This window comes from Rhea americana, unplaced genomic scaffold (genome assembly GCF_003343005.1).
Source record: "Rhea americana isolate MKP2758 unplaced genomic scaffold, rheAme1 scaffold_407, whole genome shotgun sequence".
In the NCBI taxonomy this organism is placed as follows: Eukaryota; Metazoa; Chordata; class Aves; order Rheiformes; family Rheidae; genus Rhea; species Rhea americana.
In genome coordinates, this window is record NW_028186543.1 from 138,375 (window position 1) to 154,945 (window position 16,571).

At 44.6% G+C, this 16,571-nt stretch overlaps 1 protein-coding gene across 1 annotated transcript in view; it reads left to right on the top strand.

The window, feature by feature from the left end:
* The window catches only part of RAB30 (RAB30, member RAS oncogene family), a 45,172-nt gene that overhangs the window by 19,187 nt on the left and 9,414 nt on the right, over positions 1-16,571 (top strand). Inside the window, exons 2-3 of the mRNA XM_085314546.1 lie at positions 13,347-13,447; positions 15,425-15,508. Of these exons, the coding sequence (XP_085170672.1) occupies positions 13,355-13,447; positions 15,425-15,508 (177 nt within the window). The 5' untranslated portion in view covers positions 13,347-13,354. The remainder of the gene's footprint in view (positions 1-13,346; positions 13,448-15,424; positions 15,509-16,571) is intronic.

The window sequence follows — 16,571 nt, forward strand, 5'->3', positions numbered from 1 at the left end:
ATGCGATTTTGCTATCCTTCCTATGATTAAATCTGTTTTTAAAGGCCATGTTGCTCACAGAGTTGGGAAACATCAGGTGTTATTTGTTTTTCTCATGTAGATTAGGTAGAATTTAATTTGCATGCTTGCTCAGGGGCCGTAGAGACTGGAGGGATATTGATATTTCCATGATTCATGTTAAGAGCGGTGTCTTAGCTCAGAATTGTTGTATTGTACTGAAACCTTTTTTCTTCTTTTTTGCTCYGAGATGGTGGCATTACCCATACCCRAGTCCTGGCTTACACAGGGCAAATGCCAAATCGTCATGAGACCTGTGAGTGCTGCTTAGTGGTGGGGAGATTCAGGGAGGTGTTGGTCTGCATGTCACCCAAAGGGCTCTAGAGATGGGCTTTATAACCCAATAAATCCCCTTGCGTTCTTACATCAGGGTGAAGTTTAGCAAAGGTATAAAACGTAACAGATGCAACTCTTGATGCCTGATTCTGCTGCCATTGAGGTCCATGAGAGGGCTCTCACTAGCTCCGGGTCTGAGCATTTCACGTTAACTAAAAGCCCCAGATTGCAGTCATCATCAGCACACTTGATTTCCCACTGTTTATTGTGCCATTTAAAAATTRCTGTCTTCTGCTGAGGAATTTCCCCAGGACACCAAATATAGATTCAAAACAGAAAAACCCAAGAACTGCTCTGTTGCTAAGGAACAAAAATAAATGGTCACAAACACGTTGCAGATGTACCAGCTCCTGTCCCYACGACCGTAAAGCTGTGTGCAAGCTCTGCTTGCGTTCCTGTAGCTGGGCAGTGGCAGCAAGGCCCAGGACTGTGCACGTCACRGTGGCCTCGGTGCTGAAGCTACTTGCTTTAAGTAAACAAAAGGAAATAATTTTTTTTTCTGCTTCCTAATATTGAAGAGGTCAAAATTTCAGTAGGTTCCTGCCAGGAGATTAAAGGACCATCTCTCAATCTTATGTGCTGCTATATGTAATATAGTGCTGCCTACCTAGGAAAATCTAGAACGTCTGTTTACAGTGGTGGGAAATCTAGAGTAGAAGGGTCCCAATAACAACTCTCCTTTTGCCTTCAGGATTTTTTAGTTTAGACTTTAACCTGTGCAGTGTCTTGAAATGCAACTAGCCTAGAGTTGAAATGAAGCTTTAGCAGCAGATAGCCGTGCTGGAGAAGCAACTGCATTCATGCAGTGGTTCAGGACAAGCAAAAAGTACTGTAACGAACTAAAATTATGAGGGGAATGGGGATGGGGAGGGCAGATGTTAGTATATGAGCTGAAACTTGGCCAGAACATAAATATCTTTCTCTTTTCTATGAAGAGACCTGTGGTATCCTTAAAATCTTATTCAGGAGCCATTCTCATATGAAATGACCATTATGGAGCTATTAGTTACAGAAAAGATACTTTCCTATAATGACGAAGCTCTGGGATGTGTCTGCAAAGAGCAGGAATTGTGGATGTCAGGTTGATTTTGTGGCACCAGTCCTGTTCGTTAGCTGTATTTCAGTCGGGAGTAGCTTCAGTGAAGACGACAGTCTCCCCAAATTTTTGCCGATGTAATTAAGAGCGGCTCTGGCTGATTTACAACAAAACATGGTCTCRAGGGTTGACATCCCTGTATGTCCCTGTATAAGCATGTGTTTAAAAAAAAAAAATCCCCTGAAACCCACTTTTTCCTGCTCTGTAGCAGGCTGTATGCTCTTGAATTAGTCTATAAGTGGCAATGGCACATGAGGTTTCTCTTACTGCTGTACAAACTCTGAGGGCAGGGGCAAACAAGATAGCGAGATGAACACGACCAGTTTTATTTTTAAGTGCGTTTTGAACTGGCTGCTGTTATGCCTGACCTGAGCCTCCCACATTTTCAGGGTAAAGTACTGAGAAATGGTAGATGTTACCGCTCTGCAAAATACCATTTTGTAATTGTGTTGCTCCATTTTACCTATGGGTAAAGGAAAGCACCAAGCAGTTAAATGATTTGCTGAAGGCCATGCGTGGAGACGGTAGTGGAGGGCAGSATGGTGCTCCAGCCTCCTGTTTGCTCTCCAGTCACTGGAAAGATGCTGCCCCAGAAATCCCAAATGCAAAAGGCTATGATTTAAGGTGGGTTACCTGTACTGGGCTAATTCTTACTCTAACAGAGCTTTGTGCTTGTTGCTGGAGAAAACTCTCTCAAGGAATTGCCTTGGAAAAGCTTTGTTACTGAGGTGTTATGGGTCCAAGTGCTTCAGGAAAACATTTTTTTAAATTTTTGCAGCTTTGACAGTGCACGTACAGTTCTTACAGCTGTAGCATCTTGGCTTTTTGCAGTTTTGACTTTGATTTTTTTTTTTTGCTATTTTAAGAGAACTGCTAACACAAGTGCATGTAACCATCTAATAGGACATAGCTTATATCTGTCTCCTTTTCAGAGATCTGGAGATACAGGAAGCACACTGAATTTGATATAAATGAAAAATAGGTGCTGTGTCTGCTCCTCCAGAGATGTAGCTGTCTGAATGCTAGCACAGTAAAGTAAATGGATGAAATCTGATGTCAGGACTGGTGTGTGAGACAGGCAGTGACTTTTATCTTGTTTGTTAGCTCTTTTCTTTACTGTTGGTATTCCTAATTTATTATTRTTTCTCTGGCAAGCTGCTACCTGTAGTCTGAAAAGCTGCTTTTAGATCTGCTGTCTGTYCCTAGTCTCGGAGCCAGCAGCTGAAAGCTATTTGTTTTTTTGCCTTCTGAACAAACAGCAGCTGTCATCTTAATACAGCAGTGACAGTTTTTATTTTTTGCATTACTACACAAAGTAGCAAAAATCCTTTGCCATTCCTGTGCTTCTTTGGTGCCCCTTTGTAAGCCTCRATTTTTCTTCATCTGCTCCCAAAAACTTTTAGTGATGCCACATCTTGCCTTTGGGTGTTGCTCAACTATTGCTTCCACCTGTCCCTGTTGCCAAATTTAGGTTGGTGGAGGTCACCATCAGCAAAGATCAGAGTCTCCTTGCCACCCTAAGGTGGCCATCTGTGTRGCAGGTCTCTGTCAGCCCTTTCTCTGCCTGGTCCAGAAACAACACCGTGGAGCCTAGTCACTTTGTAAGCAGCTGAAATGGTTTATTTGTGCCTGTTTTCAGTTTCAGTGACCTGCCTGAAAGTTTGCAGCACACCATGTCTGGATTTCTCACGCACTTCAGGGGTTACTTACCCAAAACTTTGCACTGAAGCAGGTGAGGAGCACTCACATGATGTCATCCCAGCCTGCAGGCCCCCAAGGATGTCTGACTACCCCATCATCCCTCCAGCTCACATTGTAGATGCTTGTAGTGTTGGAAGACCCTGACTTGCCTAGAACAAGGGTCCATTTGCTGTCTGTGCCATTGCTTCAGTCCACGTAAGAGTTGTGAAGCCCTCAAGCACATTTAGCAGAGTCATTCCCAATGTAGCTCCACCACCTCTTTATGCAAAGGAAAAATAGACCCTTTCTCATTAGGGTTGTACCAACGACTTCTTTTAACACAACAGTCTCTTGGGGAACGTATGGTTTTGGTTTCTTTGCTTATACCCCACACGATGAGCCCCATGTATCTGGGCTGATGTACATGGTGCATCTCTAGCATGAGCCTAACCCAAGGGAGTGGTGGTACTGGTTTTATGTTGGTGGCTATCTATAGGTGACTGATAACATTGTGTGGGACAGGTTTCTCCCAGGTGAAGCTCCATTGGACATCTGCAGCTAGTACAGTTAAGATAAATACATGCTTGTGCCAGTGCTTGTGATGAATGTTTGTTAGTAGGTTTCATTGCTGATGTTCTGAAAGTTCAACTGTATTGAGCTGATGGACTTCTACTATAGAGAGTTAGCTASCATTAACCGTGATGTTTTTATCTATAACAGATCAAATGACTTTCCTGGACTTGTACCCCCCCACATCTACCCTCCTAAACAGCTGGGAGATTCTTGCAGTTGCCAGAGTCAGCAAGGAGAGATTTCTTAGGTGAGACCAAATGTGGGGGTCTCAGACAGGTTTAAGCTCTCTGATATCTTCATGCTGTGAAACAAGCATAGGCCTGCGCTTGTGATGGAGCCTCAACTCTCAGTAAGGTGTGGGGTTTGGCCACCCACCCATGGTGTCAAAGTGAACCAAGGCAGCCAAGAAGACCCAAAACCTYAAGGCTGCTTGACGCTAGCCTAGTATGCCCCTACCGTAGTGTGGCTTAGTGCAACATGGACCCAGCCCAAGATTCATGTACCTACTGGCAGCAGCTTGGACATTAAAAATAAGGGTAGRTAAGGCTTAATGACCATTTATTTTTACTAGGTTTGGCAAGTGGTGTAAACCCTGGTAAATCACGAGCTTACTTGARCAGAAATCAAGAGGTGGAATTAGTAGCTTTTTATTCTTTAACATTAAAAAGCATTCTCACAAAACAAAACTTCATTAACAAAGATTTTTATTCTTTTATACCACAGCCTCTGGCACAATCAGAACAAGATGATCAACAGCAGTGAGATATATCACTATGGTTAAAATTCAAAAAATGTCCTTAGACATAGTTTATAAAAATATCTAATGCATGTACTCATTTATATTTCATAATACATTTATGGAGCCTGATGTCAGTGGTTAGTAACATACTTACTTTTATGCTACTTCCACATTTGCGGTCACAATGGCCTTACARATATTTTAYCAAGATCCTTTAGTTGTGATAGCTTTTCTAGTATCTTATCAAAAACCTTGGTATCACCTGGAGTCTAATCTTACAAGCATTTCATCAGGGCTCTGCTACACAGTGTCAAAATATCTTCACATACAGCCGCAGCTCCACTCCAAAGTGTGCCTACCCAGCAACTAATGCATCATGAGACTCCTTGCCTTTTACCCAGTCACCGCACAAAGTTTTCTTGTATACCAGGGGTGAATCATTCCTACTTCTGCTTTGCCATCCTGCAGACTTCACAACATATGCTTTCCACCAGTGGAGCTGGAGTTTGCGGAGACCTTGCTTGGGCAGCAACGTGGAGAGCACATGTGAGGCTAGACCTGTTCTTGCTTTCGGGTTCCTAAAAACTGAGTAATTCTCACCTAACTTATAGGTTTCCCCATTTTGGTGGCCAGGTCTCAGTGCTGGAGCAGAAATGGCATCCTCAGTCCATCCCCTTTGGGAGGCAAGGAAGTTTGGGGGCTCTATGTCCCTCAGGAATTGCATGATGGTTGCAGGGAAGGAGAAGGAAGAGGTAGCAAGAGGTGGCATTGCTGCTTTTCCCTTTGGCTTACCCGTGGGGGATGGCAGCCTTTTAAAATGGCAGCTTTTGGAAGGAAAGCTTTATCTTCTGTTGCAGAGAATTGGCCATATGAAGCTTTCCTGGCTTTGCCWTGCAAGATACATTCCAGCAAATATTTGGCTGTAGCTTTTATATATATATAATTTTTTTTTTTTTGTCCTTGGGGAAGAAACTGTTGTATTTGAGTAGATAAAGGCATTTTTGGCTGGATTTCTGGCAGTGCAGTTTTCCACACTTGAAAGTCTGCCCTGCTGCTGTGCTGGCTGTTTTTAACCTCTTCCATACAAATGCCTTGGAGTCACTGCACCTCATACACCTTGGTGGCTGAATGGCTTGCTCAGACGTGGCCCAAAGCGATGCAGTGTTGTTCTGAGCATGCACTATTGAGTATCCATGTCCACACGTGTCTTGAAAGGTGTTTGTAAGAGTATATTAAGGTTGCATTGGCTGATTTGACGTTCTGTAGTCGGAACCCAGATTGYGTCAGTAAATGAAGTGTGGGGCTGTTGAAAACAGTTTTCCTAAAATGGTATGTGTGCTGGGAGTGCTTTTTCTTGTATGTTGTTTGGTCAGCTGCTAATGTGGAATTGTGAACCTGTGCTTCAGCATCTTTTCAATCCTATGGAAAGAAAAAAAATCCGTTTGTAATTTTGCAAGTTCTATCCTCTCTACCTTTCTCTCCTTTCCTCGCTCTCTCGTGTTTTCGCTAAATAACACAGAATTTAGCAGTAACTGATCTGTGTGAGGAGAATCAATTGTTGATTACTAGTTTAAGCCTAAAATATATTTGATAGACTACAGCTTGCTGTCTGTATATTTTGCATTTCCATAGCCCCTTGCATTAGAAGTGTTTTACAAATGTTGTCAAGTCTCTCCTCCCTCCAGAAGATAGGAGAGTGGACCACAGCAGCTGTGATTTACCTGATTGCTCATGAGTCTTTGGTGGGACTGAGACTAGACCAGAGTCCCTCCCTGCCTCTCAGGGACATGTTGAAGCCAAACTTCCCTAACTGTTCCACTGTCCTCCCCAAAATGTTTGGGGACATATGTTAATCTGGCTCTTGATACTTGTGCTGGTAGAGCTCCCTCAAAGATTTCACCCAGTGGTGGACAGTTTGGGCATGAATTTGTTTTGATATTAGGGCAATGCAAATACTGTGTGAAAGATCAAGGATTGGTCTTTCATGTGAAATATGAGATCTGTGACCTAGAGCATTAGGATAAAACATGCAAACCAAGGTAGCGCTCCGCAGTCTGCTGTCTCCGATAATTAAAAAAAAGACTTGGTGCCCAGCTATGGCTCATGGCAAACCTGAGCACTCTCGTGTCGAGTGTGGGCATCACAGCTGAACGTTACACTCCTGCCAAGCGTTCACGCTGAAGAGAAAAGCAGGGCTYCTTTCCCAGGCTTTTTATTTGAAATGTTATTTATGCTGTTTTTACCTATTAGTTTATGGTGAAAATACTTAATCCTCGATCACTGAGTTGCTCCTTAGCACATATATGAGCTCCTGGGAGCCATGTAGTGTATGAACCAAGGTCTGACCACAGTAGTTCAGTGAGTTGCAGATTTTCCCTGGTGTGCAAAAGAGGCAAGGGGAGAGGCTTTGTGTTCTGCACAGCCATTAAATCCAACTATGCAATTTTGGAGTTTTAAAAATTATTTATAGGACTGTCTCTGTGAGACAGATCATACCTTGTGGTGCATATAAACTTATACCTGCCACTTAGGCAGGAAAGCCACCTGGATTTCCGTAGGAGAAATGTATTGAGCAATGGGTTGAGGAGCAGGAATGTTTCCAAATAAAATTATTGGGCAGGGCTGAGCTTTTTCCCAAAATGATATTTTTCCAGCTGGAAAGTCTGGGTGCAATTTGCAGATTTTTTTTTTAAAAGGTTTGTCTAGACTTTTGGAAAATGGACACCTGTGAACCAGTCCCAACTGGTGTCTGCATGTAGGGAGATCCTACATGTCCCTGTGCTGCTTGCCTGGTAGCCCCAYGCTTCTTGGAAGGGTCAGATGGATTTGCTGTGCCTGCGTTTGTCAGCTGTTGAGCTATAAACCTCCTGCATCCTGGAGTTGCTAGGTTTGCTGTGTATGTGCAAGTAGTCTGCAGGTAGTGCATGAACATAAAAAAAAAATGCACAATGCATTAATACATATGGATTTCTACCTAGGGAAATTCCACTTAGAGTTACAGCATTTCTGTACTTGAGATCCATTTCTCTCCTGTCTCCTCTAGATAAACGAGAGTCCTTGAGGAAGAGGAGTGGTTAATGCTGGCCGGCGTGACTCCCAGTGTGCTGGTAACTGGGAAAATGCTCTCCTGCCCATTTGAGATGGGAAGGAGATGGAAAAGACTAGATTCTGCAAGCAGCTTGTTCACAGAGGGAGTATGAGCTGGGAACTTGTTTGCCAAGTGCAAGGAGTCTCTTTAGGTTAGCAGGTTTCTCAAAATGAAATATTTTAGCCTGTGTTATGTAATACAACAGCAGGTCCAAATCTGAGTTCCTGGCAACTTCCTGGCCTACAAGAAATATTTTCTCTAGTTGAAATAYTAGCCTTAGCTTTGAATTTCCTGCTAATATCACAAACGTATTCAGAATTATACCTATATACGTAACCACTACTGTTTGAATTTCAGTAGTTTAGGTAAGTTGCCTTTTGTTTGTAGCTGTTGAATGATTGCCTGTCTTTATAGCTGTTGGATAATGAAGAACAGAAAATCTCTGTTCAATAAGGATTACGTAAATGCATCAAGTCCTGCTCTGACCAACTAAAGATACAGCAGATAGAAGAGGTCGCAGACAGTGCGTATAAGTACCTGAAGGGAGGGTTTCAAGGGGACGGGGACGAGCTCTTTTCAGTTGTTCTGTGTGACAGGACAAGAGGCAACAGGCAGRAATTGAAGCACAGGAAGTTCTGCCTGACCGTGAGGGGGAATTTCTTCCCCGTGAGAGTGACGGAGCCCTGGAYCAGGTTGCCCAGAGAGGTTGTGGAGTCTCCTTCTCTGGAGATMTTCAAGGCCYRCCTGGATGCAACTCTGTTTAATGTGCTCTCGGTGACCCTGCTTGAGCAGGGAGGTTGGACTAGATGATCTCCAGAGGTCCCTTCCAACCTTACTGATTCTATGATTCTTTTTCTGTGTTGAATTGAAGCAATAGGTCTCCAAAATACCATAAGCGTGTGAGTTAGGATAGAACTCTGGACTGGAATTCAAATTATCTGTACTCCTGGCTTTGTCTGTGGTATGTTGTAGTCCAAAGAAATAAATGGCATATTTTAGTGCCTCGTTTTCACCTTTTACCACCTCATGTGGTACTGCCTTTGTAATGTAGATTGAACTGTAGGCTGTGGATAGCCACCTAAGACCGTGCATGGATCTGCATCACTTGTCTAAATTAAACGTGTTCTGGTAATGCAAAAATTTGACAGCAGCGGTCCCCAAACTATGGGTTGTAAGCAGGACATGCCTGTGAAATCTTCTGAAACTTCTCAAAGCTGCAGGAAATGAAAGCCTGTAGGTGAGACTGATGTGGAGAGAAGATTATGTCCCTACCTGTCATCWATACTGTTGCCTGGACCAGCAGAGGTAGGAACTGCTGCTCCATAGACTCACAGAYCTCTCTAATTTAGAGAGGGACTGAGATACCAAGGAGGTGTAGCWATAACAGATTGCACCTGTTTTGCTAGTCTGGAACAAATGTGCTCTCTCAGACAAAAAAGCTTTTGACTTCAGACTGAGGTCTCTGTTCTTGTTTCCTGAACACAAGTTGTTCTGTGATCATTGAGGAGAGCAAAAGACAGAGATTGGCACACCTTGTGGTTGACCTGAGAAAGCCTGCTCCTTTGAAGCCTCCAACTTTTACTTTTGGCTTCGTAAGCCAAAAWGACTGGAGCAAGATCATTATCACAGAGCCTGCTCACCAGGCCTAGAGGGGAACWGTCTTCCTGAAGCAATGGAGTCCAGAGAGAAGTGTCAGAGATTTCTTGACATCAACCTTGCTCATAACTGATGTGTATTTTGTGCAGTTTGAGCTGAGGTTCTGCGAAGAGTGATGCTGACATAGAAGTTGAAGGGCAAAGGAGAGCTTCACCACTCCAAAGTGATTACTGTTTCCCAGATAACCTTTGAATCTTTGCCCTGTATTTCTACCACTTCTTTGTTACCCAAAAGACACTAAGGAGGGCACAGGCAGAGTCCATCTTATGTCATGCAATCAGAGATCAGGAGGAACCCTCTGTACCCACCCAAATCAGTGGGTGAGAAAACACTGCAGAAATAAGGTTAAACTAGTTCAGATGGCAGAAACTGCAATGAAAAACCCTAGGAAATAAACTGAATTGGATCTGGGAGAACTGGTAGAGCAAAGAATGGAGCAAATGCAAGGAGAAGAAATCACATTGGGGAGTAAACTAAAACGWATTTGGAATTTCTATTCCCTGGAGTGTGTATTTATTGCAGATTACAATTTCTTGCCTTGTGGCTCATGGTGAACAGGAAAAGCAGGTGAGAGAGTACCTTGTTCTTCCATCGGCTGTACTGTTCTCCCATTTATAGGCACTGAAGACCCCATGGCCAGTTAAAACAAAAGGCYATGTCCTGCTGACCATGCTCACATGAGAGTTTCTAGTAATTGAGGTGCTGGGTGAAGTGGGAAGGACTGGCAAGTTTCTGCCATTGTGTTAGCAACGAGGGAGAAGGCAGCCCATGGCTTTTGTGCCTCCTTTCGTAGATGTTTCTTTAGGAGATGGCACTAGCTTGTGTGATCTTGCACAGACACAGGGGGGAAGAAAAGGTGAATGCACTTGCTCCTTGGGTGAATATTAATTGCAGATGAGTCTGACCAGTCTTTTGGTCAAATTAGAATGACTAACTGTAGAAAAATACTGATGGGCTGTGGTGAAATGGARCAGAGCTGGGCCCCAAGGGTATGAAAAACCTGACCTCTGAATTGTGTTAAAAACATAGTGTGATGTATTTCTGCGAGATCTGCACTCCCTGATTGCAGAGGGCAAGGACCGAGGTTGAGACGTGTGTTCCCTGTTGAGAGAGGGAATTGCTTGGATTTGTGACCGAGCCTGGAGGAAAGGTCACTTGGCCAAAAGGCTCAAAGTGCAGAAGCAAGAGGGTTTCATAGCARTAACTGATGCAATGTTTGTGCCTGTTCAGTGTTGGCTGTGCAATAGGTTAGTGTGTGTGTGTATGCAAGAGAGGAGAAATACCAATTTTCTTACACATTTAAAGCAAGGAAATTGTAACTAGGGCTCCGGCTCTGCGTGGACCTCTCCCCGCAACCCAGCAGGAATGTTGATGAGCGGCCAAAGATGACAGCTCGCTGTCCRTCCGTCCCTGAAGGGCAGTCAGCGTCTGTCTCTGCGGGCCAGAGAGTTGGTGGGAGCCTTCTCGGCGGGAAGGGCCCACGTGCACCGCGGTGGGAGGCAGGTTCCCACGGCCCACGCAGCAGGAGCTGGGTTTCCACAGCCCATCTGTGGCCAGGAGGTGACTGCAGGTGCTCCGTGCGAATGGGAGTGATGCTGCTGGAGATGGTGCCCATAGGAGTGGGATAATGTTCTCCCTTCCACCTATATAACTGGGGTGGGAGTGATGAGAGAGAGAAAAGGACAAGTGGGGGCAATGGTGTTCAGCCCCATCTGTCCCCTCCACTTCCCAAATTGCTTTTCCCTTTCTTCTTTGCTCTCTTTCTCCTCTTCTCTGCCTCCCCTTCCACCGCACCCTCTTTGCATCGCTTTAGTTCTGGCGTTTAAGCTCATTGTATTGCTTGTTTTACGGCCTTGGCTCGTCTTCCAGTTCTAGGTTAGTAACATGTATGATTAGTCTTGGAGCCTAATGAAGGGGATCAGACATGACTCTAGGGTATGTCTGAGCTGTTTAACGTTTGTGAATGTAGAGCTTAAAGATCTGCCACGGAAGTTTATTTTTAAGCTTCCTGAGAAGATAAATTTGAATGTTGACTTGTTTAGGGTATAAATAATATAACTGAAATTGCTCCAGGGAGCAATGCCCTTGAGGCTTTGAAGAATCCCAGAGACAATTATGCAGTGCTTGTAAATAACTTTTGATGGATGATTGCATTTTTTCTCATGTTGGCTAGTCTGAAAGCTTGAAACTGTATATTAATATAAAAACTTAATTTGATTTTAAGAGTAATGTTGACATTTTTGTAATGTGATTATTATCCAGTGCCAGGAAATAAAAAATAGAATTATTGTGCAAAATAACAACCCTCAAAAATGAGAGCAAGTTTTTAGAACTTGYACTTCTAAGGTCCTGCTTTCGCCATGTTGAGAGAGAGGGGAACTGCTTAGTTCTTGCCTGCTAGAGCAAGGCGTGGTTAAATCCTCATCTGTGCTGCTCTGACRCGCATCGCTTTGTGAGATTTTGCCAGGGACCATAGCTGCAGCTCAGTAAACTAGGAGCAGAGCTGTGTCACTAGCAGTGCAGTTTGGCCCTGGTAAGGTGAGGTGTCTGTGTGGTGTAGTGACTTATGTCCCTGTTCACCATCAGCTGATGTGATGTAGATCATTAGTCACCGACTGGTAGTGGTTACCCTTTTGTAGGCTCCTGGAAGGACCAAGGGTCATGCAAGCAAAGCAGCTGAATCAGTCCTCCACCTCTTCTGCCTTYGGTGTGTAAAGTACTTGGTGGTGCTTGGACCCTTGGGTGATGCTTTGGTGTGCCCCTCGTCAGACCGACTCAGGCAGTGTCATTTTGTTGTGACTTCTTTGACTGCTCTTACTGTTTGGTTACAAGCCCTATTACAGCTGTGCAGTGAGACTGGACCTGTAGCTGGGAGTGTCTGGTGTGCTGCCACGTGGTGGTAGCTCCCTCTTCAGCAGCTCTGTAGAAGCAATCTAAACCATCTAGGGTTTTACTGAGGAACAGAAATTCTTCACTCTGTTCTTTTTTTTCTTTTCTTATTCCTCTCATCCCTTAAGCTTCCTGGTTTTGGCTCTACTTCCTCATCCAGTGCCTGTCCTGTAAGTACTAATACCCCGTCAGCCTATTCTCCGGTATCTCCAGTGATGGTTTGTAAATCTTTCTCTTGATTAAGTCCCTCGTGCTGTCTGGTCTCAAGTGCTACCTAGTTCTTTGACACGAGTACCTGGCCACAGCTAGGCAAGGACACTGCCCATCTGCTTCCATGTCTGTGGRTTTTCAGCCTGGCATCTCTGATTTAATCTTTTCTGCCTGTTGCAAATTGTTTTGACCATCACAACCCTCTCCTCTCGCTTTGGTGCCAACTGCACACTCAAGTGCAAGATGTTGGATTGGGCTCTGTGTGCGATTTTTTTCTTTTTGTCCTTATACYAAACACTGCTGATCTTATTTTTAGWTTTCCTGTTTCTCCTGTCCTCCTGCTGCTGTGGGCCAACATGTGGGTGCTGCTGTTTGGCCATCTCCTCAGCKGGTGTCCTGCTAGCTGCAGGCTGGAGGTCCCTCAAGAGACCCCTACTGTCACCTTTTCCGGTGCTATYGAGAGGTTCACTGCAGGTTTCTGCGTATTGCCATAGCAGAAATAAATTCCGTGGTCTTCTCAGACAATGTGGCATGGTCTAGACTGTCCTTTGGAGCGGGCGCAATCAGCAGTGAAACAAGCGTTAGAAGGAATCTAAGAAACGTCACGCTCAGGCTTATGTAGCAATGCCCATAAGGCTGAACCAYCGGTGTAAGGCGTTTGTGGGGAGCTAGCAGGATGGCGTGAGAGCTGCAACGCGGTCAAGGTTTCTCACCAGCTGCGATTTGACGAGGKGGACCGGACTCTGCCTGCTTGGAGGCAGGTCCGTGAGGAGTGTCTCTGTGTTGGAGTGCAAGGAGCCTTTCTCTGTTATCTTGGAAGCCATGTGAGTGCTGGTGTGACCTTTGGTCTGAGGATTTGGAGGAATAAAGTTCAACAGGGATCAAAGGGTATTTCTCCAGGTGGGAGGGAGCCAGAACTTGCCACAGTCCTCTCCGCTAGTGCCTGGCGAGAGCGTCGGGTGCCAAGTTGGACCACGGAGCAACTGGCGYTTCGGCTCATCTTGTGTTGCGCTCTCTTGCAGCTGCGTAAATGAGTATGGAAGATTATGATTTCCTCTTCAAAATTGTTTTAATTGGCAACGCTGGTGTGGGGAAGACCTGCTTAGTCCGCCGCTTCACTCAGGTAAGATTGGGTGTCCATCGYGTGTGTGCCAAGGAGATGGGAATGCTACTGCGCCTGTTCGGACRAGGAATGGGCTCTAAAGTAACTCGGACCCTGTGACTGCGAGCTAAGGTGTCTGCTGGCAGTGCAGCGGTGAGGTATTTTCTTGGCTGTGTTTCTGAGGGCACGTGTCACTAATAGCAACCTCACCAGCACAAACGATACCTCACTAATGCCGTAGGCAAGCTTATTGGGGTCCTGGTGCTTGGAAAAACACATCCCCCTCCTACGATGGAAAGGCTTCTCTAAAACTACTGTAAAAACTCCTCCTGGTTTTGACCAGAACACTTTCTGGTGCACTTTCCAGTATGCCTTTTCTATCTGATCCCTTCAAGGCTGAAGAGGTAAGTCAGTCTGCTTGTGCAAAAAGATGTCTTTTTTTCTTAATTATTAGACAGTTAGATAATTTGAGGGTCCAGGGCTGCCAGGCCAGTGTATTTTGTTAAACATCAGACTCTTTAGAGTTCATACTTCTAGAGTTTTACTGAGAGCATGACTTGAAGTCTGTTGTGGTGGGCTGCTGGCAATAAAATGAGACCTGGTGTTGCCTAGGGAAAACCTGAGCTCCCTGCTTCTGTGGCTTTACATGCATAGGCTCCAGAAAACCTTGCCTGAGATTGGGCATTGGCAGACCTTATCTGTCACCCTGATTGCAGAAAATCAATTAAATGCAAAAATTTAAGAACTGTCTTCCCCTCGCCTTTCTTTTTTTTAAATGCTGGTGAGTAAAGGACCAGACTTCTGTGATCCTAGCTGAGAGAAGTTTGCATGATGCAATATATAATGTTAGTTCTGTTTTTTGTTGCAGTGTTGGATTGTTTGTTTATTTTTAAGTTTTCACTGGGAGTTGTCAGCGACTTCCTCCAACTGTTAGTTTCATTTTTAAAACTGTAGTAATGTTTAACATGCTCTCCTATTGAGTGTAAATAGCTAATGGCAATAAAACTGGGCCCGAAGGGTTAATTGGGAAATCTGTAGCCAGCTCTGCTGCTGCTTGTGCTTTGGCAGCACTATTGCTGCTGCTGCTGTAAGAGATGGATACGCCCCCAAATCTACGTGACTTTGTAGGCTTGGACACCAGAAATCAAAAAGCTCTTTTCTGGGGTGTTTTTTTTTTTTTTTTTTTTGGTTTGGTTTGGTTTGCTGTTATTCCTTTCAGATGGCATCGAGATTGAATACTGCCAGAAATGTGACAGCTACAGACTCTTGGCATTGCTGCAGTGCTGATAACAGCTCTCGCCATTTTTCTTGAGCTGCTGTGCAGGCTCGTGAGCCTGTCGCACAGGACCTGGTAGAAAAGCGTTTTGATGCTCCTGCGGCACACTGGAGGGGAAGAGGCATGAGGTTGCAGRAACAAAGTCATCTCATCTAATCCTGCCTCCTTACAGTTTTGTTCCCATCTCTTTAAAGGAGTTACAAAAATGGGTCAGAGAGGCTGCCAATATCAGCAGCTTATACAGAAGTAAAAGGGCTTTTCCTTCTATTTTTCCCTTTTTGTCCTCTTTCTCTTCTCCTGTTTATTCTCCTACCTCAAGTCAGTTGCTTTCTACAGGATTAGGGACCTGTAAGCAAGGAAAACATTGTGGGGTTGGATTATGGTAACCTTTGTACTATGTGAAATGTTCGTTTTATTCGCCACAAGATGCAGAAGCAGATTTTGCTCTCTCCTGCACTGGATTTTCAATGTAATTGAGGCCAGATCAGCATGCAGAGCTTTGCCAGATCCCATTCCTCCTGCCTGGGGCAACTCAACAACCAGTTGCACCTTTTAGTGCTGTTMATTTAGAGCTGTTTTCCTATCTAAATGTGATTGGAAAGAAGTGTCCGGGAAAGGAGACATGGGTGGAATAGTATTGGGGGTGGAAAAGGGTAAGAACTGGCATGCAGAGAAATTTTTGTCTTGCTATAGAACTTAATGAAACTCTTCTTTTCTTCCAGGGGCTTTTCCCACCAGGTCAAGGAGCCACGATTGGGGTTGACTTTATGATTAAAACTGTGGAGATCAATGGTGAAAAAGTGAAGGTAGGAACCTGCTGATTCTCAGCTTAAAGTCAGATAGCAGTTCAGGTCTCTCTTTGAAAGCAGCCATCCTGCTGATAGGAGACCCATGGACAGGTACTGGTGTGTGAGGTTCTGCGTCTTGGCTCAGAAGATGCTGAGCATCACGCTTAATCTCTGTGCCCTTCTTCCCAACTACTGTAAGGATCATAATAGTGAACCTCTTCCAAGGAAGAAAATAAAAAGGGGAGGTTTTGCAAAACTCTGTTCTGGTTTATAAGGCACAGAGATCTTAGCTGGCAGGGGTTATGGAAGTGCAAAGAACCATTTCAATGCAATCTCCATTTTATTGCATTTCTGGTAAGCTGAAATCTGTTGCATTCCTCCTGGGATGTGCTCGATGAAGGTTTCCTCCCGCTGAGCTCCTGAGATTACTGGAGGAGGGCAGAGCAGATTTCTGGGCTTGCGTCGGGGAGGGTTCTGCAAAGCAAAGGCTCATTGTCAACTTCTGCTGAGTTATGAGTGTGGGAGAAGTTGAGACTGTTGCAATACTGGCCCTTRAGTCAACAGGCCTAAGGATAAAGGCAACAATGACCTATGTCCACACTATTAACCATTTTCCCTCCAAAACAGGGTGGTCCTATCCAAACTGCCTGCTGGAAACTGTCCTTGTCCTGTGCTAGTTCCTGAACTGAAGCTGGATATCATTGGGCAGAGAGCTAGTTGACCCAGGCCAAAACATGCCAGAGCCCAATCTAACAATTTAATGAGATACAGGATTAGGGGGCAGTGCCCAGAGATGTTGGCTGGCACTGTTTAATTCATTAGTAGAGGTTTAGTCACAGCTAGTGTGGTGTTCAGGAGGTGGGAGAAGAATATGATTATCTGAGCTTCTGGTGTCAAGAAGGTGTCCAGGGTCCCTAAACTACTCTGGGAATTACTGTRCCTGTATTAACTGCAAGGGTATAGRAGTGAGTAACAGCTGTTTTCTCTTTGCTACCTACACAGAGTCTGATGGTGAGCAAGTAGAATAACCTGCAGCAGTGTGGCAGTGACTAGATTTGAGATCTGGACCCATTTTTAAGCT